Source organism: Bos indicus, chromosome 17 (genome assembly GCF_029378745.1).
Source record: "Bos indicus isolate NIAB-ARS_2022 breed Sahiwal x Tharparkar chromosome 17, NIAB-ARS_B.indTharparkar_mat_pri_1.0, whole genome shotgun sequence".
Lineage (NCBI taxonomy): Eukaryota > Metazoa > Chordata > Mammalia > Artiodactyla > Bovidae > Bos > Bos indicus.
In genome coordinates, this window is record NC_091776.1 from 45,319,828 (window position 1) to 45,345,669 (window position 25,842).

The following is a 25,842-nucleotide window of genomic DNA, read 5'->3' on the forward strand; positions in this document are numbered from 1 at the left end:
ACATTTCTGCCTCTCCCTAGAGCTGGGGCTGGCAACTTCCCATGACATTGGGAGTGGATCCCAACGCCTTACAGCAGCCTGCAAGCCCCGGACAAAGACTGCCCCTGCCCTCCTGAGCTCCCACTCTCCTCTGGAAAATCTCTGGCCAAAGGATGGAGTGTCTTCTGTTGGAGCATGCCCATCTCACCCCCTAGATGTGTGCACCTACCCTTCCCCCACACCCCAGCCGGACTCTGGACTCTTCTCTCTCATCTCAGCACAACCAACTCCTCCTCCCTTGGTTTCTGCTCATCCCCCTCCTCTGGGAGGCCTTTCTGGAGCCTCCTGGAAAGCAGCGGTTCACAAACTTGCCTGTGCTTCACACTTAGAGAATGGGGGTAGGGTAACACATGGCCAGCCCTGCCCCCCAGCCTTCTGATCAGCAGGTAAAGGCAGGCTGGAGAATCTGTGTTTCTGCTGGTTCTAGGTGATTTCTATGCTTCCAGCTGGGCGCCCGGCCTGGAGATACCTGCTCTAAAGCAGTCCCTGCAGGGTCTCTTCAGGCTATCTTACGCCCTGATGCTCACCCCCACCTACTTATCCTCTTCCCGACCAACCCCGTTTTTGCCAGAGGTGTTTGCCTCTCCCTAGTCCCAGGGAAGAGATGTTAGTGATTCGTCTAGACCAGAGGTTCTCAGGCCAAGTGCTCTACGCTGGGGCATCTATGGCTGCTGCAGGGATGGGCAAAGAACATCCTGCTCCCACAGCTATGCACCCCCAGGAAAAGTCACTCCCTGCCAGTGAGAGCAGGCAGGCAGCCAGGGCTTCAGGGAAAGGTCCCCTGCAGGGCGAAGGGTACAGCTCGCACTCTCTGCCTCTCTGGGTGGGACTCGCGGCTGCCATCCTGGATAAGGAGCTATGGGGCAGAGGAGCAATGGGATGGAGCAGAGTCCCTGGATTGGCCAGCCAAGCCACCAACCCACACTTCCTGTTGGGCCACGTCCCGGGGTACACAGGGTGGCATATGGCATCCCAGGTGCCTCACCCAAGAACCTGTCTCGTTCTGCACGTCCCGTACTGACAGCAGTACTTGCACGTGCAAGTAGGCACTAAATCCATCAGGGAGGGCCGGGCCAACGTGCCAGAACCTCAGGTTCTGAGACCTGACCCAGCCTGACCCCTGCCTGCTGGCAGGAGGTGCATGTCCCTGAACCGGGCCTCAACTTTTCCATCTGTGAAATGGGTGTAACAACCTGGGATGGTCATGGAGGAGTCAAGGAGGTACTGGGCAGGAAGGTGTTGGTGACCACTACACAGGCATTTCTGGAGGCCCCTCCCACCCCACTCCAGTAGTGCTGGTGGTCTGCGGTCAGGGCTGCAAGAGTCCTTCCAAACCCAGAGGCTGCCCACTCTCCACCCACCTGGGCGCATCAGGGAGCCAAGTCTGAGCCATTACCAAGCAGGAAGAGGTCGTGTTTGTTTGAAATGCGTCACAAGACCACCACGGCCCCAGCTTGGGGACGCACCTGTGTGTGGCGAGGCTGCCTTCATCAAGGCAACCAGCAGGCCCACAGGGACCAGGAGAGGAAGCCCCAAGGGTGGGCGGAAGCACCAGGGGCGGCAGTGCGGTCCGGTGATGGGGAGGGGGTGCCGGTGGAACTCCTGGGCTGCCCTTTCCAGGGCCTGGAGAGCCGAGGGCCCCGAGGCCTGATGTAACACCCCCACCCCTGCCCATTCCTGTCAATCTCCGTGAGATATTAATCTTCTGTTAATTTCCGTGAGATGCCGTCACTCACAGGCTGAAAAGACAGCTCCGGCCCCTATCAGGGCCGTGGCGAAGTCTTCCCAGCTCACAGCCCATAGTCAAGGCCAGGCGGGCGCTACCCCCGCATCCACAGCCCGAGGAGCAGCGCCCTCTGCTGGTCTCTGCCAGAGCTAGGGAGGCTGCAGCCGGTGACCTCGGCCCGGGAATAGGGGGCGCCCGTCCCCACCCGCGAGGCGGGGTCCGCTCTGCTGCCACACTTGCCTAGCGTGCTGGAGGGGCGGGCACCAGTCCTTGCACTTCGTAGCTCCGGGCCCTGGCCAGAAGGCCAGCACCGAATGTCACAGCGTCAGGGCCTTTGCCGATGTCCACAGGAAGCTTAGCAGCACGGCCAGCAGTGGGCCCACGGCCCGCGGGGCAGGGGCGGCGAGGGAGGTGCAGGAGCAGACTTCGTAGGCGTCCTCCGAGCGACTATGGTCGCGCTGTCCTGGCCGCGCGTGGGCCCCGGCCTCTCCATCCATGCCCTCGGGGTCGGCGGGAAGGTCTCTGCAGACCAGCCAGTCCCGGGCGGTGGACTGCGGGTACCCCGGCGCCACCTCCAGCTCGCCGTCCAGCACCTTCCAGTACTCCTTGCCGCGGAAGAAGTAGGCGGCACCTAGGGGAGAAGAGAACGGGCACCTGAGCTCCAGCTGCTGCAGCACGCGGGATTCAGGCTAGACAGCCGGAGGACCGGGAGCGGAGAGCTGTGGGGCCAGTAGAGAAGATGCAAAATGTCTTAGGTGAGAGTCAAGAGTCTTTCTCTCAGCTAGCTCATCGGTGGGCATTCAGAACCTTAAGGGGTCTGGGAAAGCTCACGGAGCCGCCTGGAGGCAGGGGCATGAATGAAGTAACCCTTTTTTTTTTTTTTTCCTTCTTCCCCTACTGGATATTTACTGAGAGGCTAGTATGTGCCAGACTCTTCTAGATGCTGGGGACATTGCTTTGAAAATAGAACACAAGCTGCCCTTGTAGGACTTATGCTGAAGCTGAAACTCCAATACTTTGGCCACCTGATGTGAAGATCTAATTCATTAGAAAAGACCCTGATTCTGGGAAAAGATTGAAGGCAGGAGGAAAAGGGTACGACAGAGGATTATATGGTTGGATGGCATCACCGGCTCAATGGACATGAGTCTGAGTAAACTCCGGGAGTTGGCGATGGGCAGGGAGGTCTGGCGTGCTGCAGTCCATGGGGTTGCAGAGTCTGACACGACTCAACGACTGAACTAACTGCCCTTGTAGGAAGGTGGTGTACTTCTCACTGCAGGCAGGGGGCGCTGCAAGGACGTTTGCGAGAAGGACTGAGGTGGGTGGGGGAGGAGCCGCGTGGGTATGAGGGGAAAAAGTGTTCCAGGAGGAAGCACCGCAGGTGCAAAGGCCTTGGGGTGTGTGCCTGCGTGCTTGCGTGTCTGTGTGGCAGCAAGAGGTGAGGATGCTACGGCTGGAAGAGTGACGGGGGCAAGGAAGGGATGAGGGGAGAGGTGAACAAGCGCCAGAGGAGTAGGCCAGGGGGGTCCTGGGGAGGTCTGTGGCCAAGGAGGCGGGGCAGGCGCACCCCTGCATCCCCACTCCCAAAGTGGGGAGGCTGAGGCTGCCAGGGATTCGCCCTTGCCCGGCTCACCGTCGGACCAGCGCATGGCGTCGTCGAGCGTGCTGGGGACGCCCCTCCACGGGGGGCTCTGGGCCGGGTGGCCGGGGTCCATGCGGCGTGTGTGCTCATCATAGCGCCAGTACAGCTGGTCCTTAAAGAAATAAGTCTTGTCATTGTGGGCCCAGGAGAAGGCGGCATCGACGCCGCCCGACGGGAGGCCGAAGTCCGAGACAGGCCGCGGGTATCCTTCCTCTACGTTATTGTCCTTAAACACCCAGTATCTGTCTCCTGAGGGGGTGAGAGAAAGAGCCGTGGGCCGGGGCTCGCCCAGCCCTCCAGGCGGGGGCCCCAGCCCTTGCTCCTCCCGCGGGCGGACACCCCAATGTGCACGCGCCCCTGAGATTCACCGAGCACCTGCTGTGAGCCGGGCTGGGGTCCCACACCTGCAGCAGCCAGAGGATGTGGGGTCTGATAAGGCAGCCACATCACAGATGGGGGTCCCCACCCCCACCCGGAGAAGCCATTTTGGTCTGCGGGGTCTCCTTCAGTTCTGCGGTGAGGTGGGTGAGTATGTTCATGGGCAGGAAGGGCACTGGGTCAAGGCCCAACTGGACCTGGTTGGGTGCAGCCTTGTCTGACTACACAGAAGCAGAGAAATCACCAAGAACTTCAAATCTGTTTGTACAACTTTCCAAAAATGGTGTGATTAAGATGCTTGTTGGGTATATCCTGGGCTTTGAGCTCTAGAAACATCCTTAGCTATTCTGCCACAGAAGGGTGGAAATGTGAGAAATACGTTTGAGTAGGTGTTGTCATGTCCCCCTACCCCCACTCAGGTTTAGCAAAAATTAGCCCAGTTATTTAGAAAACAGTTGGAAAAAAAAAAAAAAAGCAAAACATAAAAACATCCTTGGCCGGATAAAGGCCTGGAATAAACAGTTCTCTAAAGAAGATAATCAGATGGTCAGTAAGCAGCACAGGAGAAAATGTGCCTCTGACATCACTAATCACCAGGGACATGCACGTCAAAACATGAGATACCGCCTCGTACTCACTAGCGCGGCCATTATCAACCTCCCCCCTCCACACCTAGAAAATAACAAGAGTAGCTGAGGATGTGGGGAAACTGGGCACTGCTGGTGGGAATGTAAAATGGTGCAGCTGCTGTGGGAAAGCCTGGCAGTTCCTCAAAGAATTAAACATGGAATTAGTACCGGATCCAGTAACCCCACCCCTGGAAAGACACACAAAGGAGCTGAAAGCAGGTTCTCCAAGAGCTGTCTGTACACTCATGGTTGTTCACAATAGCTAAGAGGTGAGAACAACCCAGTGTCCATCAACAGGTGATAAACAAGACATGGTCCATCCATACAACGGAACATTCACTGTGTCGTGTACACGCTCGGTCCTGTCCGACTCTGTGACCCCACGGACTGGAGCCCAGCAGGCTCCTCTGTCCATGGGATTTCCCAGGCAAGAATACTGGAGTGGGTTGCCATTTCCTCCTTCAGGACAATGTAATTTTACTCAGCCTTAAAAAAAAAGAAGGGCGTTTCTGACACATGCTACAACATGGATGAACCTTGGAGAAATCACCAAGAACTTCAAATCTGTTCGTACAACTTTCCAAAAATGGTGTGATTTTTGGAAACCTTGGAGGACCTTATGCTCAGTGAAATGAGCTGATCACAGAAGGGCAAATCTCGTATGGTTCCACTGTGTGAGGTCCCTAGAGTGATCAAATCCATGGAGACAGAAAGTCAGGTGGTGGGTGCCAGGGGCTGGGAGAGGGAGATGGGGAGATAGTGTTTACGGGGGACAGAGTTTCAGCTAGCTTTGCAAGATGAAGAAGCTGTAGAGATGGATGGTGGTGACAGTTGGACATAGGGTGAATGTATTTAATGCTCCTGAACTGTACATTTAAAAGTGGTTAAGATAGTAAATTTTACATTATTTTTCTTTTTTAACCACAATTAAAAATAATTTCTAAAAAATCCTCTGTCAGAGACTGAAAACCACTGAAGGAAAGGATGGCCCAGCTGCAGAAAGGGCCCCATACAAACAATGAAAAGGGCTGTGAGTTTTTCCTCCAAGTGGGCGCCTGGCGTGGGTGACCTGGACAGGGCAGCCTGACCTGCTGCAGCTGACTCTGCCAGGCAAATGCACAGGCCCCAAGCGCCCACACTGTCTTACGTTTTAGGACAGAGCTATGGTTTCTCACGGGGACCTCCTGAGTTTTAAATGCTGAGAAATAATCCAAATTATTTAGAAGATGCCAGGCAGGTCCCACCACCATGACTGTAGCTTGCCTTAGGCATCCAGGTTGGGAGACAGTGATTCCACTGTTGGGGGTGGTGGTGGCGCCAGGGTGGGTGTGAAGCAGGTGAACTCGGGCCCCATTCAAGGGAGGCCAGGCTGAAGAGGCTTGATCAGGGCAGCAGGATGCCTTCACTCTGGGGAGCTACAGATCCCCAAAACACACCTGTATGTGCGCACAGCCATGCATATGAGATGGAGGAAGGCTCAGAGCCCTGAAGAGCCCACAGAATTGGCAGGGTTTGGTCTCCTGCTGCAGGCAGGCACCCTGCCTTCACCCCCCAAAGACAGCATGCTCCCCAGGAACAGAAACTGTGCCTCCCCAGCCCAGCCCAGGAGAGGGGGTGTTAGAGGGTGAAGTGATGCCCCTCCTCCAGTGGACCTGTCACCCTAAACTGAGACTAGGGAGCTGGGCCTGGGCAGGGAGGTCCTCAGTTTCCTCTCTGCACTTAGAAGAAATCCAGCCTGACACCCACGGCTCCTCGGGTGTCACCCTGACCTGCATCACCTCCCCTGAATCTTCATCCTTCACTCTGCTCCAGGCTCACCACTCTCTTCTAAGGTCTTTGAATCAGCAAGACTGTTTCTGCCTCAGGGCTTTTGCACTGGCAGTTCCTTCTGCCTGGAATGCTGTTCCCTCAGGTCTTCTGAAATTAACTTCCTTATTGCTTGTGGGCGCTTACTGTGTCCCCCCACTCCCCAGAATGAGGGCAGGGATATATCTTTGTTTCGCTCACTGCATGCCTGCAGTGCCTACCTCAGTGCAGGGCACACAGCAGGTGCTCAATAAATACAAATTGGCTGAGTGCACAAAATAATGAGCTGCTCTCTGCCCTGAGCTCTAGATTCACAGGACCAGTGCTCCTGGGCAGATGCAAGCTTGGGGGTCCTAGAGAGTGAGGGCTGCGGTCCCCCGGTCAGCGATGCCTGGCAGGCACCCGGGTAGGGGCCCGCCCACCTTTGAAGAAGACGATCTTGTGGTCACTGGTGCGCTCGTACACGGCGTCCACGCTGTCCAGGTGCAGCGGCAGGCCCCGCCAGAAACGGTGCACCTGTGCCGGCTGCAGCGACACCAGGTGGCGGTCCCGGGTCAGCCGCCAGAAGTACTTGCCTGGGGGACACAGGGGGTGGGGCTGCAGGTGGCCGGTCTGGGGCCCAGGGTGGACCCGGTCTTCCGTCCACCGGCCACTGGACCCCACGAGGGTTACCTTTGAAGAAGAAGGCCTCGCCGCGGATCTGGGCCACTGCGTCAAAGTGGGCACTGCATCTGTGGGGCATGTCCTTCCTGGGCCTGGGGGCAGAGAGAGAGGGCAGGGCAGGGCAGGGAGGCAGCCCCACTCTGAGCTGAGCCACCCTGGGGAGCTAGGCTGCACAAGGCCACCAGGATGAGCCTCTTCCAAGGACCCCCTCATCCCGCATCACCGCCTGCAGGCTCACCGACTGCAGTAGTTTAGTCAAGAGAGAAAAGTGGGTGTAAACAAGTCTTATTCTGGCCCTTCAGGTGGCGAAGATGGATCACTGGGTGAGCGAGCGTCAGGGAGCACAGCAGGCATCTTCAATGCTGCCAGAGAAGCATCGGGAAGCAGCCGGGCGCTTTCTATGGAAACGCTGAGCATACTTGCTGGGTCCTCCAATTCTGAGTCTGCAGCTCAGCCCACTGACAGCACTCACAGCAACATCATTTGTGAGGATAAAAGATCAGGAACTTAAAAAACAGGGCAGGGCAGGGGACTTCTCTGGCAGTCCAGTGGTTAGGAATCCGTGCTTCCTAACTGCAAGGGCTCCGGGTTCAATCTGTGGCTGGGGAACTAAGATCCCACACGCCGTGCAGTGTGGCCAAGAAAATAAAAAAATAAAAAATAAAACAGGCACATGCACACCATCATGTGGCTCAAGCTCAGAGAATCAGGTGTCTTCACAGACACAGAGGCCTCCACGGGCCCTGGGGCCAGAGGCGTGGTGCAGACCAGCACTCGAGCGTCCCACTGGGTTCACATGTGTATGTCTACATGCTTAACTTTCTTAGACGCGTGTAGAATCTCTCTGGAAGGACACGCACATCCACAATTACGTGTCCTGGGGAGAGGGCTTGTCCATCAGCGGTGAGGACTAACTTTTCACCGCGGGTACTTTTTGTGCCTCTGGAGCCGTGTGCACTGACAAGTGCTACTTATTCAATAAGTAAGTGCAATGAAGAACAATAACAACACAAGATAAAGCAACAGCTGTTGATCTCAGTGGAAATTCACCACGGACAGCTGAGTGAGAAAAGCGTAAAAACATTCCACTCTTAGAAAACCAAAACGAACCACGGAAGCCTAAATACATATTCTGTTTGTGTGTTTCGTGTGAGCGTGAAGTGGGCAGAGAGGCTGTGAGGGTGGAGGTGGGGGGTGGATGAGGATGGCCCCTCCAGATTCGGTGGCATTTGTTCCATCGGGGTGGGGTTGGGGTGGGGGTGAGCGTAGGTGGGCTCTGGCTGCTGCTTTTACTACTGAGCGAGACGAATCCGAGGCTGGGCCTTAAACGACAGGCAGCTGTCGCCTGGCCTCTGGCACTGCCAGCCCTCCAGACGCTCCCTTGGGACACCCACTGTAGGAGTCCAGCCTCCAGCACAGGCCACAGAGGAGTGCCCAGCTGAGTCAGCCCAGCCCAGGCACCAGACCACAGTCAAGATGCCCCCAGAGGATTCTAGTCCCCAGTAGATGCTCCCAACACTGTGGAGCTAACCAGCACCCTGTGCCCTGTCCAAATTCCTGACCCACAGAATCCATGAGCCTACCGACATGGTGGTGGTTTGATGCCACAAGGCAGGGCTGTTTGTTACACAGCCATAGATGACTGTGACAAAGGGGGAGAGGGAATCGTGGGTTTGAAAGTAATGCCTCTGCACAGTTCTGGGCTGGGCGGCTAGTTGTCCCTTCTGTTAGGGGAGGCACACTGACTGAAACTGCCCACCCGGGCCAGGCACCACAGTAACCATGTGTGTGAGTTAGTTTATGATAGGAGGTCCCGGTAAGGAACACGGAACTAATGAGCCACCACCAACTGGAAGAGTTTGGAAAAGGTCAGAAGGTGACACCATGTGTCCTACCGCCTCCCAAGACCCTTCTCACTGCGTCCATTACGGCTGAGCAATGCAAGGCCTCTGAGTCCGAATGATTGCCCAAAGACAACCTGGAAACTAACCCCGTGACCATAAAACCCGAGACTGGGAGCCACACGGCAGAGGAATTCTCCTGGGTTCCCTGGCCCTTCTGTTCTCTGCCCAGGCTCCCCTTCCCAATAAAGTCTCTTGCTTTGCAGCATGTGTGTCTCCTCAGACAGTTCATTTCCAGGTGTTAGACACGAGCCCACTTTTGGGCTCTGGAAGGGGTCCCCCTTCCTGTAACACTTCCAGTTCTGTCCATAAGAAAAGAAACCATTTCTCAGAGTTCAGCAGGCCCAGATGACCCTGGAGCTCAGGACTCTAAGCCACTGCTGGGAGTGGTGCTGGCTGCAGAGTGGAGACAGGGGCCCATGGCTTACGGGGTGCTGGATCGATTGTCAGGGGGCTCTGGCAGGAGGGGTGGCTCCTCAGACTCTGGGGTGTCCGGCTGAGCCGTGGGGGACACCGACTCCCGCACGCCTGTGGAAACAAGGAGGTTGCATTGAACCTGGCATGCCCGCCTCCCTGTAGACCCCACCACCGTTTCTGGAGCTGCCAGGATGGAATCGAGGCCACCGGGTGGGCAGGCATTGCGCCTGCACTGAGTCAGGAACCGGAGTGTGGTGGTGAGCAGGACAGGGGTGATGCCCACCCCCCCACCCAAGCCTGAGCATCAAGATGCATGAGCAGAAGGCATGGGTGCCTTGATGACTTAAAACAAGTGTTTCAGAAAACAAGTATTTAAACAAAATGCACATGAATGTGCATAGCAACATTATTCATCATGGCCAAAAGGTGGAAACAACCCCAATGTCCATCAGCGGAAGAATGGATAAATAAAATTATTCAGCCGTAAAAAGGAGGGAATTACTGATGCATGCTATGACGGGGATGACCCTTGAAAACACATGCTGAGTGAAAGCAGCCAGACACAAAAGGCCACTCATTGCAGGATTCCATTTATGTGAACTGTCCAGAGAGGCAAATCCATGGAGACAGAAAGGAGCTGAGTATTTGCCAGGGGCTGGGCAGAGACTGCTAATGGGGGAGGCGGGGGCAGGAGGGGGGTGGGAGGATGAAAAAGTTCTAGAGGTGGATAGAAATGATGCTTGAACAACACTGTTAATGTGCCAAATGTCACTGAATACTTTGCTCTAGAGTGGTAAAAATGGTAAATTTTACTACAGTTAGGGAGGGAGGTTCAAGAGGGAGGGGACAGAGGTGCACCTATGGCTAATTCATGTTGACGTATGGCAGAAATGAAACCAGTTATCGCAAAGCAATTATCCTGCAATTAAAAAATAAATAAATTCAAGGAAAAAAAGTCCACAGACGTCAAAGGCAGCAGTGAAGCAGGGCAGGGGCCTGGGTGGAGGGGAGGGGCTGCAACGGGGCATAAAGCGAGGCTGACCACCCCCACCCAGGTGAGAGGCTCCGCCCCAGGCTTTAAGGGAACTGCTCTGGCCGCTGTGGTGGGGTGAGGGGCCCAGTGTGAAGACGGGGAGGTGGGGGAGGGCCCATCACTGCCCCACCCAGGCTCCTGTCAGCTCCCAGGACGGGCTTCCTTCTGCCACATTTCCTGAGGTGACCCCTGGCTCTGGGCCAGTCCTGGCTCAGCTCTCCCATCTCTAAGTAGGGGTGCAGTATGGACTCCACAGCTTGTAAAGACTGGATGACTTAGTACATGTAAGTGCTTTGCGGGGGCCCTGGGTCACTGTCAATGTCAGCTGTCACAACCTGAAACCCCCTGGGGGTTGAACGTGGGATCTTGCCCAGGGGGGGGTCTGAGACAAGCTCTGTGAAAAGCCCCTGGTGACAGAATCACCTGTTTATTCATTCCACACATACTGAGGGGCAGCCAGTATGTGCAGGTCCTGGATGCTGGGCACATAGCGAAGATAGAACCAGCCCTCCTCCATGGGGTTCCGGGCTCTGGGGGTCCCCAGCATTGCTGTCCCCATCCCCCGGTGACCCATGCTGGCTCTCGAGGGGAGGGCTCACCGTACAGCTGCCAGACGCGCACCCTGTCCTCATAGGGGAGCCCGTAGCGCAGCGGGTCACCCACTGGGCCCTGGTAGTACGGCTGCATGATGGAGCGCGTGGCTGCCACGTGGCTCAGCCCGATGGCGTGGCCAAACTCGTGGACAGCCACCGCAAACAGGTCCATGCCGTGGGCATCTGGGGACACAGGAGCCAGTGAGTCAGGGGAGGGGCTTCTAGCTCCTGCTGGGCCACCAGGACGGGACTTGTGGGGTGGGATGTGATGGGCCCGCCAGGATGGTTGTGGAGAAGGCCCCAGTCCTGGACAGAGGGGTTCTGTGGAGTCACTCAGGTTCTTAGGAGGCTCGATGGGATCTTCAGGGGCGTCTCAGGCCCTGACGTCTCTTGGTCTCTCCACCCCATGTGTGCCACTCATAGCTTCCATAGGATCCCTGCTGGTTCCTCCAGCTGGTATGGGCTCCTCAGCCTGACATAGAGACCACCCTCTCAAGGGTCCCTACCTCCCCTGTCTGTAGTCATGCCCTGTGCCACTTGGCTCTGATCCTCCTCCCACCTTGAACCTGGGGGCCTGCAACTTCTTTGGCCAGTGGGACTTAGCAGAAGTGGTGATGTGCCCAGGCCTGCCAAGGCCTTGCAAGTTCCCACTCCATCTTGGAAGTGGAGACCAGGATGAGGACAAGCTGGGCTCACAGAGTCACATCCCAGCCAGGGTTGGCCAGGCAGGCTGCCCGTGCCAGAGACGGCTGGTGAGATCAGCCTGGACGAGGACCACAGCACTGTCCTCCTGAGTTGGACAGGTGCCCACAGCTTTAGGCTGGGGGTGGGGCCTGGCTCGGGGGAGGCCATGAGGTTTCCAGTGCTGGGGCACTGGTGTGACTCCCTACACCATCATGGGTCAATTGGGGGTCGGGGGGTGATGCAGGGTCTCTGGGTCTGCCCTGGACACACCTGAGGAGCGGAATGTCCAAGCCTCATCGTCGTCGAAGTGGGTGTCCCCTGCGGTGTGGTGGTCGCCCGGGAAGAAGGCGTGGGCCACCGTGCCGCCCGGGCCGTCGAAGGGGTAGCGGTCGTTGTGGTCGGCCGTGGAGAAGTCGATCTGGATGTCAGCGGCGCTGCCGGCCACCTCGTGGAAGTTCAGGGGCGTGATGTCGCTCCAGACTTTGAGTGCGTAGTGCATGAGCGCCCGCACTGTGTCGCGGCCCAGGGGCGAATCCCGCGGGAACGTGCGGACCCTGGGGTGGGCGGGGTCAGAGCCCGGGGTCAGGCCGCAGGGACAGGCCCAGCGCCCCCGCCCAGGCTGCAGTGCACTCCTGGGAACATTCTGCCTCGAGTGGGGCACCGGGGACCTGATTTGGAAATGGGATTTGCAGATGTCATCGGGGCAAGGATGGAGATGAGGTCATCCAGGATTAGGGCAGCCCGGTGGCTCAGACGGTAAAGAATCTGCCTGCAATATGGGAGACCTGGGTTCAATCCCTGGATTAGGAAGAACTCCTGGAGAAGGGCATGGCAACCCACTCCAGTATTCTTGCCTGGAGAATCCCATGGACAGAGGAGCATGGTGAGCTACAGTCCGTGGGGTTGCAAAGAGTCGGACACGACTGAGTGACTAACACCTTCACTTTCTGTATCCAGTGAGTGTCCTTATAAGGGACAAAAGGGGACACAGACATCAAAGGAGGCCGTGTGGAGACAGAAGCAGGGATTGGAGCCATGGACCCAGAGCTGCCTGCAGCATCTGGATAGAGGCCAGGCCGGACTCTCCCTCATAGCCCCTCCAAGGGACCACCCTGCCACCCCTGGATCTCGGGCTTCTGATCTCCAGAAGCAAGAGGACAAAATCCTGTCTCTTCAGCCTTGGTTTGCAAGTGTTCATTTTGGCTGCCCTCATGACACCCAGACCCCAGGAAAGCCCTGCCCACCTCCATGACAGGTTCCTCTTGTTCCACTTGGTCAGGGCTGGAGCCTGGCGTCTCCTTCGAGCCAGGGCCACGGCCGGGAGGTCAGGGAGGGAACATCGAGGGGTTTTCATCAGCGCCAGGGTGGCCTCATCTGCGGGGTGGGCGGGCAGGCAGAGGTCAGGAGTCTGGCCCCATGCACACTCACCCCCAACCGGGCATTCCCAGCAGCTCCCTGAGAACGGGCTCCAAGCCCCAGTCTGGTCCCCTTAGCTCCCTGCCCAAGGTCTGGGGGGACGAGGCCTGGGTCTCCAGCTGCATCAGGCCCCACTGCCAGGAGTGTGTCCACAGACAGGGTGGGGGCTGCCCAAGCATTTACTAATGTATGGCAGGGGCCCCAAGCAATCAGAGGGGGCACAACCCCAACTGGGACCATTGCCAACGCTTCCTGCCTCTCACAGGACACACAGCCCAATGGCTCTGTGTGTGACACATGTGCCTGGGGATAGACATGTTTCGATCAGCCAGCCCTACTGAGAGTCTTTACAAAATTGGAATTTGTTGTCAAAATGTAAAAAGTGGAGCATTGCATACACATCCCAGATTTATGGTTTCCCTTGGAAAGTGGGGAGTTTTGACAGCACAGGGCTGCCCCCCATCCCTGATGGGGCAAGGCTTAATTGGGCCTGGGTGGCCAGAACTGACTCCCACACCTGGTCTGCCTGGCCCATGGCATGGAGTTTGAGATCCGCTGTAAGTGTGGAAATGGGGTCTGAGCGCAGCTGGCACACTCACCCACTGCCATGCACACACTGGGGATGATGATGGGGAGGGGAGGGGGATGATGGAGGACCCCCAGGCAGCAAGAATCCTCCCCCCTGTCCCAGGACAGCAAGGTAGGCTGCAGGGGTACTTGGGAGAAGCCAGGTTGGCACCCATCTCCCACTGAACCCCGAGGACTGACCTAGGACGCCAGTAGCCTCCAGGCCTCCGAACTGCTGCATGGCCACGATGGCCTTGGACAGCTCCTCTGGTGTCTGCAGCTGTCCCGTTTCGGGGTCTGCTGGGGGCAGGTAGCCAAACCTGCTCAGCCACTCCTGCGGGCAGAGAGCAGAGTGAGGGGTGGGAGATGGGGATTCAGCCACCTGAAGAGCCATGGCCCGGGGCCCCATTGCTGTAAGGGGCAGGCCTTTCCCAGCTCAGCTCAACACTCTAGCCCCTGCCCACTAGCCCACAGGGTGTCTCTTGCTCTTTCCTTAAATTTCTTTACAGAAGGCTGCAGAAGTGTCTTGATAAACTTGATGCCCCTTAGATGGGATGGGCTTCAGCAGTGCCCAACCTATACAACTGTTCATGGCAGCCTGCCCCACCTCCCTCCTCCTGAGACAGCAAAATGCCCAAGGGACACTTACAAAATTGAAATTTTTAAAAGGTTATTTAACATCATGAGTGCCAAATTCAGGCCTTGAGCTGGCAGTGAGGCAGCAGTTCAGGACCTAAGCTCTGAAACCCACACTGAGAAGGGCAATGGGCTCAGAAACTGGTTTTAAGAATCTGGTCATGTGCTGTGGATGCACAGAAGTTAAGGGCTAGGCTGCCTGGGTTCAAATCCTACCTAGCCCCCTCCTCACTGTGCAACTGAGGCAAGTCAGTGCTCTCTCTAGGCCGTTTCCTCACCTGTGGAAGTGAGGATGAGTTAGAACGTGGAAACCCTTAGGTCAGCACCTGACACAGGCACCCTCCATGTAAAGGACGTGTGGTGCTGGTTGTCAGGGGACACTCTGCAAAGTGCCCCGGGGGGAACCCCTGAGCCAAGCAGGAAGCAGGAAGCAGGAACAGGGGCAACCCTTTATGCCACGGACACACATAGAACCCCCTTCCCTGGCCCAGTCACCTTTACCATCTGGGGGGACAGGGAGGCACTGATGCCATCCATGGGGACCCCCTGGGGGGCTGCTGTTTCTTCAAAGGCAAATGGTGCAGGCGCCCACTTCCTAAGCTGGGTGACAACCCCTTGAAAAGCACCCAGCCACGTGGACGCAGTGCCAGGGGGCAGGCTCACCAGCCAGTCTGGGGAAGACCCATGTGTGGCTGGAAGGCAGGGTTCTGGCGATTCTCTGAGCTCCACTCCCTTCCAGACCAGGCTTCAAGAGAGGTACTGACTCTCAGGTCTCCTTTTTCTTTTTCTGCTCTATTCATTTACACCACCTACAGGGCCTCCAGGAAGCTGGTGAGTATATAGCTCCTGCCTATCGACTCCTTGCCTCGGGGATTTATGCCCCCCCCCCCCACCTCCAGGGGCCTGGCAGGTGCTTAGTGGGAGGGGGTCCATACTCTGGGAATGCCTAGGAGCCTCAACTGACCAGGAGTGCCCTCAATTATTTGCATATAATTTGCATACACCTGCAGAGAACCAGCCGGATTCCCCCGTCACTCCCCACCCCTGCTTTCTAGGAAACACTGAGTCCTTGCTGGGGTTCTCTCTGTTCCTTGACTTCCTCCCTAACTTCTGGGGGCCTCCAAGAATGTGCCCAACTGGGGGATACAGGAGGCCCCTCTCAGGTCTGGGAGCCCCTATTAGGTTGTCGAGCAGAACAGTGAACAGCAACCACAGGCTGCTCCCAGTGGACACACCTGAGTGACATCCTGTGCTCAGACGAGTAGGCGGAAAGGCTCTATCTCCACTCTGGGCTCTGCCCTCTGTGGTGCTGGTGCCTCCGCACCCCCGAGGACCCGTCTTTTGGGAGGACCTCCCTTCATATCACTTCAAACACATTAAAATGCAACCCAGGGGCTTTCCTGCCAACGCAGCAGACTCGGGTTTTATCCCTGATCTGGGAGGATCCCACATGCTGTGGAGCAATGAAGCCTGTGTGCCACAACTACTGAGCCCACATGGCACAAGCACCGAGGCCCATGCACCCCAGAGCCCCAGCTCTGCAGCAAGAGATGGCACCGCGATGAGAAGCCCATGCACGGCAACTAGAGAGAAGCCCCTGCTCAACACTCCTAGAGGAAAGCTCGCACAGCAACGAAGACCCAGCACAGCCAAAAATAAATAAATAAATAATAAAATTATTTAAAAAATGTATCCCATCATTTATCAACAAGATTTACTGAGCAAGTCTCATGGCTAATCACTGGGCCCTGGAAATGCCCAAGAGAGCATTTCATGTTTCAGATGTGTATTTTTATTCACATACCTATACAACAGAAAATAACACAACACTGTAAATCAACTATGGGCATGTGTGCATGCTAAGTTGCTTCAGTTGTGTCCAACTCTGTGCGACCCTATGGACTGTAGCCTCGCCAGGCTCCTCCATCTATGGGATTCTCTAGGCAAGAATACTGGAGTGGGTTGCCATGCCCTCCTCGAGGAGATCTTCCCAACCCAGGGATCGAACCTGCCTCTCTTACATCTCCTGTATTGGCAGCCAGGTTCTTTACCACTAGTACCATCTGGGAAGCCCAAATCAACTCTACTCCAATAAAAATAATAAAAAAAGACAGATGTGTATTTGTGGCTACACATTTTTGGGGACAATTTTTTTAAAGATATTTAAAAATCTTGATTCTGCCATTTTCCTTCTCAAAGTCAGAAAACACACACACATTTTGCAGCTCTTTGATAACACTGCAGGCCTGAGCTAAAGAGCTGGGGGCCGTTCAGCACCGCGAGGCTGCCTCCTCCAGGAAGTCCTCCAGAGTTTCCTTAGATAGTACATGATGCTAGGTGAGGATGCTGGCCCCATTTCCCCTACCAGGTAATGATTTATTCAGGTGAGAGCCTTTCCCCACCCAGGCCAGTTGCTTTGGGCAGGCTGGGGCTGAGACACCCTGGGAGGACCACCCACCTCCCAACTGTTACACTATAGGTTGGGATAACAGCTGGGTGTCTGATCCAAGCAGCCCCCTGCTCCCAGCCCTCCCAGGGCTCCATGAGGGTTACAAAGGAGTGGCTTCCTCTGGTCTTGCGAGCCTCGCTGGGAGGCCATGCACATTTTTGGACTTTAGGCCTCAAGAGTACTTCAGGTGGTTTGGGAATATTTGAGAACGTTGCAAAGCAGGAGGTTTTAGCTGGGGGTCTGAGTGCCGGGCTCTGTGCCCACTTGCAGACCAAGGGCAGGACCGGGGCACGTGCTGCCCTTGGACAGGCACTGCTCTGGCCATGATCAGCAGCTGCTGGTACCTGCCCAGACTCCGGAGCACTGCCATTTGTGGCCCCTGCTGGCTGCAAGAGCATGAGAGCATGCTGATGGGATCTGGGGGGCTGGTGGGAGGGAGCGGTCCCCACCCTTCCCCTCCCCCTGCCCACAGGCTTGGGCTCAGCTGGCCCACCTGCCCCCAGTGCGGCCACTCCCCCATCACAAAGGCTGTCCCCTCTCTTCACACCCTCACCTCACCTCACCTCACCTCACCTCACCTCCTCCCCTTGGCCCGCACAGAGCTGGTGGGCTTCTGCATTAATTCCTGGACTAGCTGGAATAGGCGGAGAAGGCAATGGCACCCCACTCCAGTACTCTTGCCTGGAAAATCCCATGGGCAGAGGAGCCTGTAGGCTGGAGTCCATGGGGTCTCGAAGAGTCAGACACGACTGAGCGACTTCACTTTCACTTTTCACTTTCATGCATTGGAGAAGGAAATGGCAACCCACTCCAGTATTCTTGCCTGGAGAATCCCAGGGACGGGGGAGCCTGGTGGGCTGCCATCTATGGGGTCGCACAGAGTGGGACATGACTGAAGTGACTTAGCAGCAGCAGCAGCTGGAATGGGGGCTGGGAACAACTCTCAGCTCAAGGGGGTTGGCGGGTGGTGGGGGCCATTGGAGGGGGTGGGGGGCATTGGGGGTGAAATCCTCAGGAGATGTGTGACAACAAGGCAAACCTCTGGTGGGTTTAGGGGGAGGCTGCTGGTCCTGAAGAGCCCATGGGGACCCCAGCTCAGCCCTGAGCCATCCTGTTCTCCCCTGTTCAGTGCAGACACGTGTCCACACAAGAAGCCCCCATCGCTGCTGGAAAGGAACAGCTCTGGAGCCCAGGGAGGGAGGGGATGTCTAAAAACTCCTTTCTCTGTCTCTCTCCCTCTCAACTTGCCAGCTCATCCCAATCTTCAGGGGAGACAAAAATTCCCGAATGGCTGGGGTTTAATTTTTTTTTCCTGGTAGTTAGTACAGGCTGGAACATCAGAGGGGAAACAGGCTGAGAACTTAACCTCAGAGCTGAGGTCCCTGCACAGGGCAAAGGCTGCCAAACGCCCTGCCTAGGCCTCCCCTGGAGCCACTGCAGCCCCTCTTCCTGCCCCTTCCACGGTAGTGCCCGTGGAACATCAGCCCCTGGGGTGGGGGCCCAGACCTCCTGTCCACCCAGCTGTCTCCAGTCCCGCCCCTTGCCCCCTAATACCTACAGAGCCTATGGGTCGCCTGGGCCAGCCCCTTCCTGTGCTCACCCACTGGTCCTCCCTCTGTCACCATGGCGACCGTGTCTCCAGGGCAACCAGGCTGTGTGGGCAGAGGGTGAACTTTCCAGAAGGCCAAGAGGAGGGGGGAGGGGTGGGAGGGGGATCCCCAAACTTGCAGGGGCCGCTTCATCGTGGGTAATCCCTAACAGCCAAGGACGTGCTCTCTTCCTCCTCCCTGCCAGGGCCCCTGTGAGCTGAGCCATTACTGCAGATGGGGAAACTGAGGCCCAGAGATGTCAGTGCTCTACTCAAGGCACTGGCAGGGGTGGGGTGTTGGCCCCTCCTACAAACCAGACGAAGTCACCTACCATGCTTCCCATGGCTTTCCCAACCCCCTAGCCCCCGCCTGCTTGGTTTTATTTTTCTCTGTATTGTTTATCACTAACGATGTTTTAACACACACACCACAAAACTCCCTCCTGACCTCATCAGAGTCACAGGCAAGTGGGCCATCGCCCCCACAAAGAGGCCTCGTGTTTATGTCCTGACAGTCCCTCCGCCCAGTGGGTCAGCCTTCAACCCATGGCCCTAGCGCCAGCTCCCAGGGAACTGGGTAAACCAACCTGCCATGGATGGCTGGAATGGAGGGTGAGGGAAGGCCTTGCTGTAATGTGTGTGGACGGTGCCAGTAAACAAGAGGCGCTTACTGTGTGCAGTGCCTCCTTAGGTCCTCCCCCAGCCCTGGCCTGGCCACTGTTGCCCCATTTTCAGGTGGGGAAATGGAGGTGCAGAAGGGTTTGCCCTGTGTGACAGCAGTGGGACCAGGATGGGAGTGAAGCGAGCTGACCCCAGGACACCCGTCCGATGGGCTGTGAGGGGCCTGGGGCCAGTGGGGACCATGGGGCCAGACGGCTGAACTGTCCGGCACCCACTTCATGCTCTGTCACTGACTGGAGTCCGCCAGCCTCATGGGGGTATGCAGAGTGGGTGTCATTGGTCTCAGGGCACCGACGAGGAAACAGAGGCCAGGGCAGTGCAGACACCACCACAGCATCAGGGACAATGGAGGTGGGCGGGCAGCGGCTTTAGAGCACCCACCCCCAGACCCAAATAATAACAGACCCTCAGCACCCACTGAGTGCTTCCACCTCTGACCTTCACCCACTCATCTGCCACCCACACACCACCCACCTAGGTGCAGCTGCGGAAATGGCCCTTGGTCACATGGTGTGGCTCTGGCTTGAGTCTGTGTGTGACCCCCTTGGATGTCCAGCCGATAAAGACCCAGAGAGAAAGGACCTGGGGGCCCCCCAGCAGGGTGAGAATTCCTCCGGGGGCTGCTTATGGTTGGGATGATCCCTCATCCCAGCATCTTCCCCATGGGGATGCTCCCAGGCCCCCGTTGGACAGTCCATCCATCCATTGGACACCCTCATTGAGGGCTCCCTGTGCCAGATGTTGGGGGGATGGTGAAGACCTGGGGAGATCCCACCCTGCCGTCCACCCAGGAGGGACAGTCTCGTAGGAAAGACCAACACTAAACATGTGAAAAATAGGTGTCACGGTGATAACTATGATAAGTGATCCTAATGAGCAATGATTATTGAGTTATGTTCACAGCAGCTGTAGGGGGAAACTGTGAGGACATGGGTGTGCGGTCCGTGGGGGTCAATTCACGTTTAGCACACAGCAGGTGCTCAATAAATAAAGAACTGCTGCAATGATCTTATCAGATCAGATCAGTCTCTCAGTTGTGTCCAACTCTTTGCGACCCCATGAATTGCAGCACGCCAGGCCTCCCTGTCCATCACCAACTCCCGGAGTTCACTGAGACTCACGTCCATTGAGTCAGTGATGCCATCCAGCCATCTCATCCTCTGTCGTCCCCTTCTCCTCCCGCCCCCAATCCCTCCCAGCATCAGAGTCTTTTCCAATGAGTCAACTCTTCGTATGAGGTGGCCAAAGTACTGGAGTTTCAGCTTCAGCATCATTCTTTCCAAAGAAATCCCAGGGCTGATCTCCTTCAGAATGGACTGGTTGGATCTCCTTGCAGTCCAAGGGACTCTCAAGAGTCTTCTCCAACACCACAGTTCAAAAGCATCAATTCTTCGGCGCTCAGCTTTCTTCACAGTCCAACTCTCCCATCCATACATGACCACTGGAAAAACCATAGCCTTGACTAGATGGACCTTTGTGGGCAAAGTAATGTCTCTGCTTTTGAATATGCTATCTAGGTTGGTCATAACTTTCCTTCCAAGGAGTAAGCGTCTTTTAATTTCATGGCTGCAGTCACCATCTGTAGTGATTTTGGAGCCCAGAAAAATAAAGTCTGACACTGTTTCCACTGTTTCCCCATCTATTTCCCATGAAGTGGTGGGACCGGATGCCATGATCTTCGTTTTCTGAATGTTGAGCTTTAAGCCAACTTTTTCACTCTCCACTTTCACTTTCATCAAGAGGCTTTTGAGTTCCTCTTCACTTTCTGCCATAAGGGTGGTGTCATCTGCATATCTGAGGTTATTGATATTTCTCCCAGCAATCTTGATTCCAGCTTGTGCTTCTTCCAGCCCAGCGTTTCTCATGATGTACTCTGCATATAAGTTAAATAAACAGGGTGACAATATACAGCTTTGACGAACGAACTCCTTTTCCTATTTGGAACCAGTCTGTTGTTCTATGTCCAGTTCTAACTGTTGCTTTCTGACCTATATACAAATTTCTCAAGAGGCAGATCAGGTGGTCTGGTATTCCCATCTCTTTCAGAATTTTCCACAGTTTCTTGTGATCCACACAGTCAAAGGCTTTGGCATAGTCAATAAAGCAGAAATAGATGTTTTTCTGGAACTCTCTTGCTTTTTCTATGATCCAGCGGATGTTGGCAATTTGATCTCTGGTTCCTCTGCCTTTTCTAAAACCAGCTTGAACATCAGGAAGTTCACGGTTCACATATTGCTGAAGCCTGGCTTGGAGAATTTTGAGCATTACTTTACTAGTGTGTGAGATGAGTGCAATTGTGTGGTAGTTTGAGCATTCTTTGGCATTGCCTTTCTTTGGGATTGGAATAGGGGCTATTATTATGCCCATTTTACAGATGAGGAAACTGAGGGGCAGAGAGGTCAGGACACTTGCTCACAGTCACACAGCACAGGACAGAGCTGGGAAGGGAACCCAGGCTCCTGGGCTTCAGGGCCTATTTCCAGGCACCCTGTGCTAATAGAAGTAAGACAGCGTGGAGGGGCTCCTTAAACGGGTGATTGGTGGGGTGGCGTTGGGCAGAGCCCTGAAAGGTGAGGAGCTGGCTAGGTGATGAGCCAAGATAAAAATTCACGGCAGTGGGAACAGCCAGTGCAAAGGCCCCGTGGTTGGAACCAGTGTGGGAAGTTCAGGAAACAGAAAGGAGCTGGTGGGACTGGGGTACAGAGAGAAGAGAGGGTGGAGAAGTGGACGAGTAGGCCAGGTAAGGAGGGGAAGTGGGGTTGGCATCCTGCCCAGACCACAGTCCTTCCCTCATGAAAGCAGTATGGTGTCTGGAAGGGACCCAGAGGGCTGTGAGCTAGTGTGTGACAGATGTGTCTGTCACCCTTCACGTGCACAGCACAGACTCTTCACCTGGAGTGTGTCACTGGAAGCTCTGAGCCACTGTTAACCAAGAGGCAAAAACCACGTGGTGCACTCAGAGCACCCTCGGAAACCCTCAGGAAGGCACTGCGTTGGCGAGCACCCCAGTGAGCCCCTAACTGCTCCCCAGCCTTCCCCCCATTTCCACACTCCCCTTCAGTGTGTGAAGGCAGTTTACTTCCCACAAGATGCTGTTGTGAGCGATTCAGGGGCATCAGTCAGGTAATATCCCAACTGTTCTGTTCTCATGGCCCCATTTTACAGATAAGGAGACTGAGGCCCAGCACAGATTTCCCCCCAGACTGGTAGGCAGCAGCCTGAGACCCTCGCCCAGAGGCTAGTTCCAGAGCTCTTGAAAGAGCAATGACATTTCCTCAGTGGCCAGGCTGGTCACCGGCCTGTTTAGTCAGAGTCCACACTCCCAGGGCTCAGACCACAGGCGTCCAGCGTGGTTGTGCCCACACCACATGGGCCCCTATGAAAGTGCCACAAAGACTTCTCAGTCATTCAGATGCCCAGGGCAATGAGTGTCCGGGAAATGAACTCACTTGTTGACAACATGCCTGCAGGGTGGGAATGGTGAGGGGGGGTCAGGGAGGGGACCAGCTGGGTCCTAAGACCTTCACATTTAAATTCAAGCTCTGGAGGGGTGGGCGGGAGACCTGGGAGCTGAGGCTCTCTCCCTGCAGCTCAGGGAGACTGCCCTTGTCCCCTTGGGTTGGGTTCCCTGACTGCACCGAGAGAAATATTCCTGGCTCCAAACCAGGTCTGAGGCAGATTCTGAGCAAGTGCCCACAGGCTTGCCTGGGTGCTGGTACTGAGAAGCAGGGACCCAGAGGCCACTGGCTGAGGCCAGGGTGATGGCATCACCCCCTCCGCACCCCTGCAGGGGACAGGTGCTCACAGGTGTTCCAGCCCCTGCCCAGCCCCTGGGCCACTGGGGGAGGGCCCTGCTGATTCTTGGCCACCCTTACATGTTCTCAGACACAAACCATAGTCAGAACCAAAAGAACTGCTGACATGTGTGGTGTGAAGCACGAGAGCTCATAGACTTTGTTGCTGAGATAGAAACCCGAGAACAAACTTTAGAGGTGTGTGCTCAGTTGCTAAGTCATGTCTCACTCTGCAACCCCATGGACTGTAGCCTGCCAGGCTCCTCCTCTGTCCATGAGATTTTCCACGCAAGGATACTGGAGTGGGTTGTCATTTCCTTCTTCAGGGGATCTTCCCAACCCAGGAATCAAAACCGCGTCTCCTGCATTGGCAGTCAGATTCTTTACCACTGAGCCACCAGGGAAGCCCAAACTTTAGAGGACTGGTCGGCAAATCTGTCAACTTGTGACATGTTCCGTGCATGCTTGTCATCAGGCTCCCGCAGGGCTGAGCCCCTCACATACTCACGCTGCAGTAACTGAGCGTTCTGGCCGCTCCTGACTATGGTGAAATATTAGGAACAGCCGGCACGTCCGGGCCGGGGTCTGGCTAACAGATGTCAGTCACATCCATGTAGTGAAATGCGATGGGTGGACAGAAAGAACCAGGCAGATAAATGTGTTCCAATACCGACAGTTACCCAAGACAGACTGGGAAGTGAAAACAGCAGGGCACACAGCAGTGGACAGCAGGTTGTCATCCATAGAAATAAGGGGCTGAGGCCCCATGCCCTTCTATGCGCCCAGACAACCTCTGGAAGAATGCTTAGGGAATGAGGGAGACGATCGCCCCTGTGGACCCTTCTATATGGCCTGAATATTTTGCCGTGGATATTACTTACTCAGAAATAAAATAATGAAAACGGGCCCAGAAGGACTTGCGGCTCAGCCGACAACCCCAGGAGGGCTTGGGGCTCTTTTGTCCTGCTCCACCGCGGCCTGAAAGCCTGCTGTTGGGCCCACGCAGCGGGCCTCAATCCGGTGCTTTGTTTTCCTCTGATGCTCCGGCGGTGGCTGGGCCAGGGAGCCCCTCCCGGGGGCAGCCAGCGCTTGAGAGACCCGCTGGGCACGGCTCTGTCTGGCAGAAGCTGGGTCACACTTACAAAGGGGCCCTTCTCCTCACTGGCAGCCCTAGACCTGAATATCCAGAGTCAGTGGGCCCCCGGGGGCGGTCTGTAGAGGGTGGGTAGAAAGGAGTTCCCCCCTCCTCCTTGCAAATCCCTGCTGGTCTTCCTGCACCTCTGGGTCTGATGCACTGAGGTGTCATTCCCCAGAAGACCACCAGAGACCGCCCTCTGCTCGCAAATTGGGGGCAGGATGCAGGAAGGTTTCTCCCACACCAGCCTGGAAGAGACCTGGCCTTCCCCTGGTGGGGGTCTCTCCCGGTAGGGGCAGCAACCTCTGCTCTTTATCAGATGGGTCGGATGCCAAGGCCCTGCAGTCTCTGGGGCTCCAGACTGAGGGGCCACATCCCCTGCCTAGTGCCTCCCACAGGGTGTGGGGCCGGGGGACCTCCTGGTGCCGGGGAAGCCAGAGGAGCAGACAGAGGAGGAGGCATGGAGGTGCAAACCGGGAGGAATGTACCTGACCCGCTCCCTCTGGGTGGGCATCGAGAAACTTCACAACAGCACTGGGTCTGATAAATGAACTCGACTGGGCCAGGAGCTCCATGTCCTGATAGTGGGGGCCTGATCCCCAGTAACCCTCAAAGCTGGAAGGTGAGAGCCTGGTTCTACTGCCACCCAGCCCAGACCTAGAGGTTTGATGCCCTCAGAGCCTGCACCCCAAGAGGGGATTCAGGACACCCCAAGCCCCAGAGCAAAGGGGTAAAGGCACCTGAATTTCAGAGCAGTTTGGCTGGGAGTAAGAGGCTCTGGGGTCACGGACTGTGGCTGTGCCCTCCCAGATGGCTGCAGGGGGGCTGGGGCAGCTGGGTGGGAGTGGCCAGAGACTGTTCCTCACCCAGAACCTGTGGCCAAGTCCTGCCAACCAGGGCTGTGGATGCCCCCCAAATGCTTGCACTGGCCTGAAATCCACCTAGAGCTCGAGAATGCTAATAGCCTGGGAGAGGAGCCCTGCCAGCACCCTTCTAAGAGACTGCCGAGGGCCAGGTGCAGAGGCAGGGAGCCCAAGTGAGGGCAACTGCAGGGCGGAAGCCTCAGAAGGAATCTGCTTAATCCATCGGCCCCCATGTGCCCACGCCCGGCCTCCCCGGGCTTGGGGGTGGAGACCCATAAAGTGTGATCTAAATCTTCCAAGTCCCAAGGAGGAGGCTCCAAGCCTGGCGGACTGAACGGGGGAGGGGATGTGGGACGAGGCCACTGCGCAGCCCCTCGGTATGGTTTCCAATCCAGTGGGACACAGCTGATACTGGGTGGGGGGAAGCGCAGGATAAGGTGGTGGGGCTACATCCGAGCCTGCGAATTGGAGGGGGGCACCTCATCAGGTCCAGGACGGTGACAAGGGTGGCAAGGCAAGGCTGGCCGTCCTGGGGGTAGAAGGGAACAGGAAATAGGGCTAAGATCCATGCCTAGTGGAGGGTTGGGGGGTCGGTTCCCTTGTTCCTCAACATCCTCAACGGAGCAAACTCGAAACCACCAGCTTTGCGGGGCGCCCACACTCCGCAGCTCCGTCCTTTTCTCCGTTGTGGGTGCGCACCTCCCACCCCCGCCACTCCCACTGGGAACGCACGCGGGACGCCCAGCTCCGGGCGGCTGCGACTGCTGTCCCATCCGCCTCAGGGGCCTCTTTGGGGCTGCACGTAGTCGGGAACAGGGCTCCGGCCAGGTAAGCCGCCAACCTCCGCGGGTTCCTGCGACTGCGGCGGGCTCCCAGCGCACGCAGCCTAGGAGGGATCCAGCGCGCCTCTCCCAGATCCGCGTTAGACACTCAGCCTACGACCCAGCCTCAGCTTTCCCGCCCAGGAAATGGGTCCAGGGCGTCCGGGTTCCCGTAGGCGCCAAGGCGCCCTGATGGGGTCTCCCCGGGCCGCGGGAGCCCGCCTCCCGGCCGCACACTCACCACTCCTAGGCTGAGGTCCTCCGTGTGGGGCGCGGGCGCGGCGCAGCCCCCACAGGCGGCCAGCGCGAGCAGCAGCAGCGGCAGCGGCGGGACCCCGGCCCGGGGAAACGGCGGGCCGGGTCCCCGGGCGGCGCGGC

The 25,842-nt window shown here is 56.7% G+C and overlaps 1 protein-coding gene across 1 annotated transcript; it reads right to left on the reverse strand.

Moving 5' to 3' along the window:
* Window positions 1–1,431: 1,431 nt before the first annotated feature.
* On the reverse strand, window positions 1,432–25,842 carry MMP17 (matrix metallopeptidase 17). The gene is made up of 10 exons (XM_019978053.2): window positions 25,706–25,842; window positions 13,699–13,831; window positions 12,759–12,888; window positions 11,785–12,068; window positions 10,837–11,013; window positions 9,216–9,315; window positions 6,896–6,978; window positions 6,646–6,798; window positions 3,402–3,659; window positions 1,432–2,396 (listed from the first exon to the last, which is right to left on the reverse strand). The coding sequence occupies exons 2-10, from the start codon at window positions 13,736–13,738 to the stop codon at window positions 2,083–2,085; spliced, it is 1,539 nt and encodes a 512-aa protein (XP_019833612.2). The 5' UTR covers window positions 13,739–13,831; window positions 25,706–25,842; the 3' UTR covers window positions 1,432–2,082.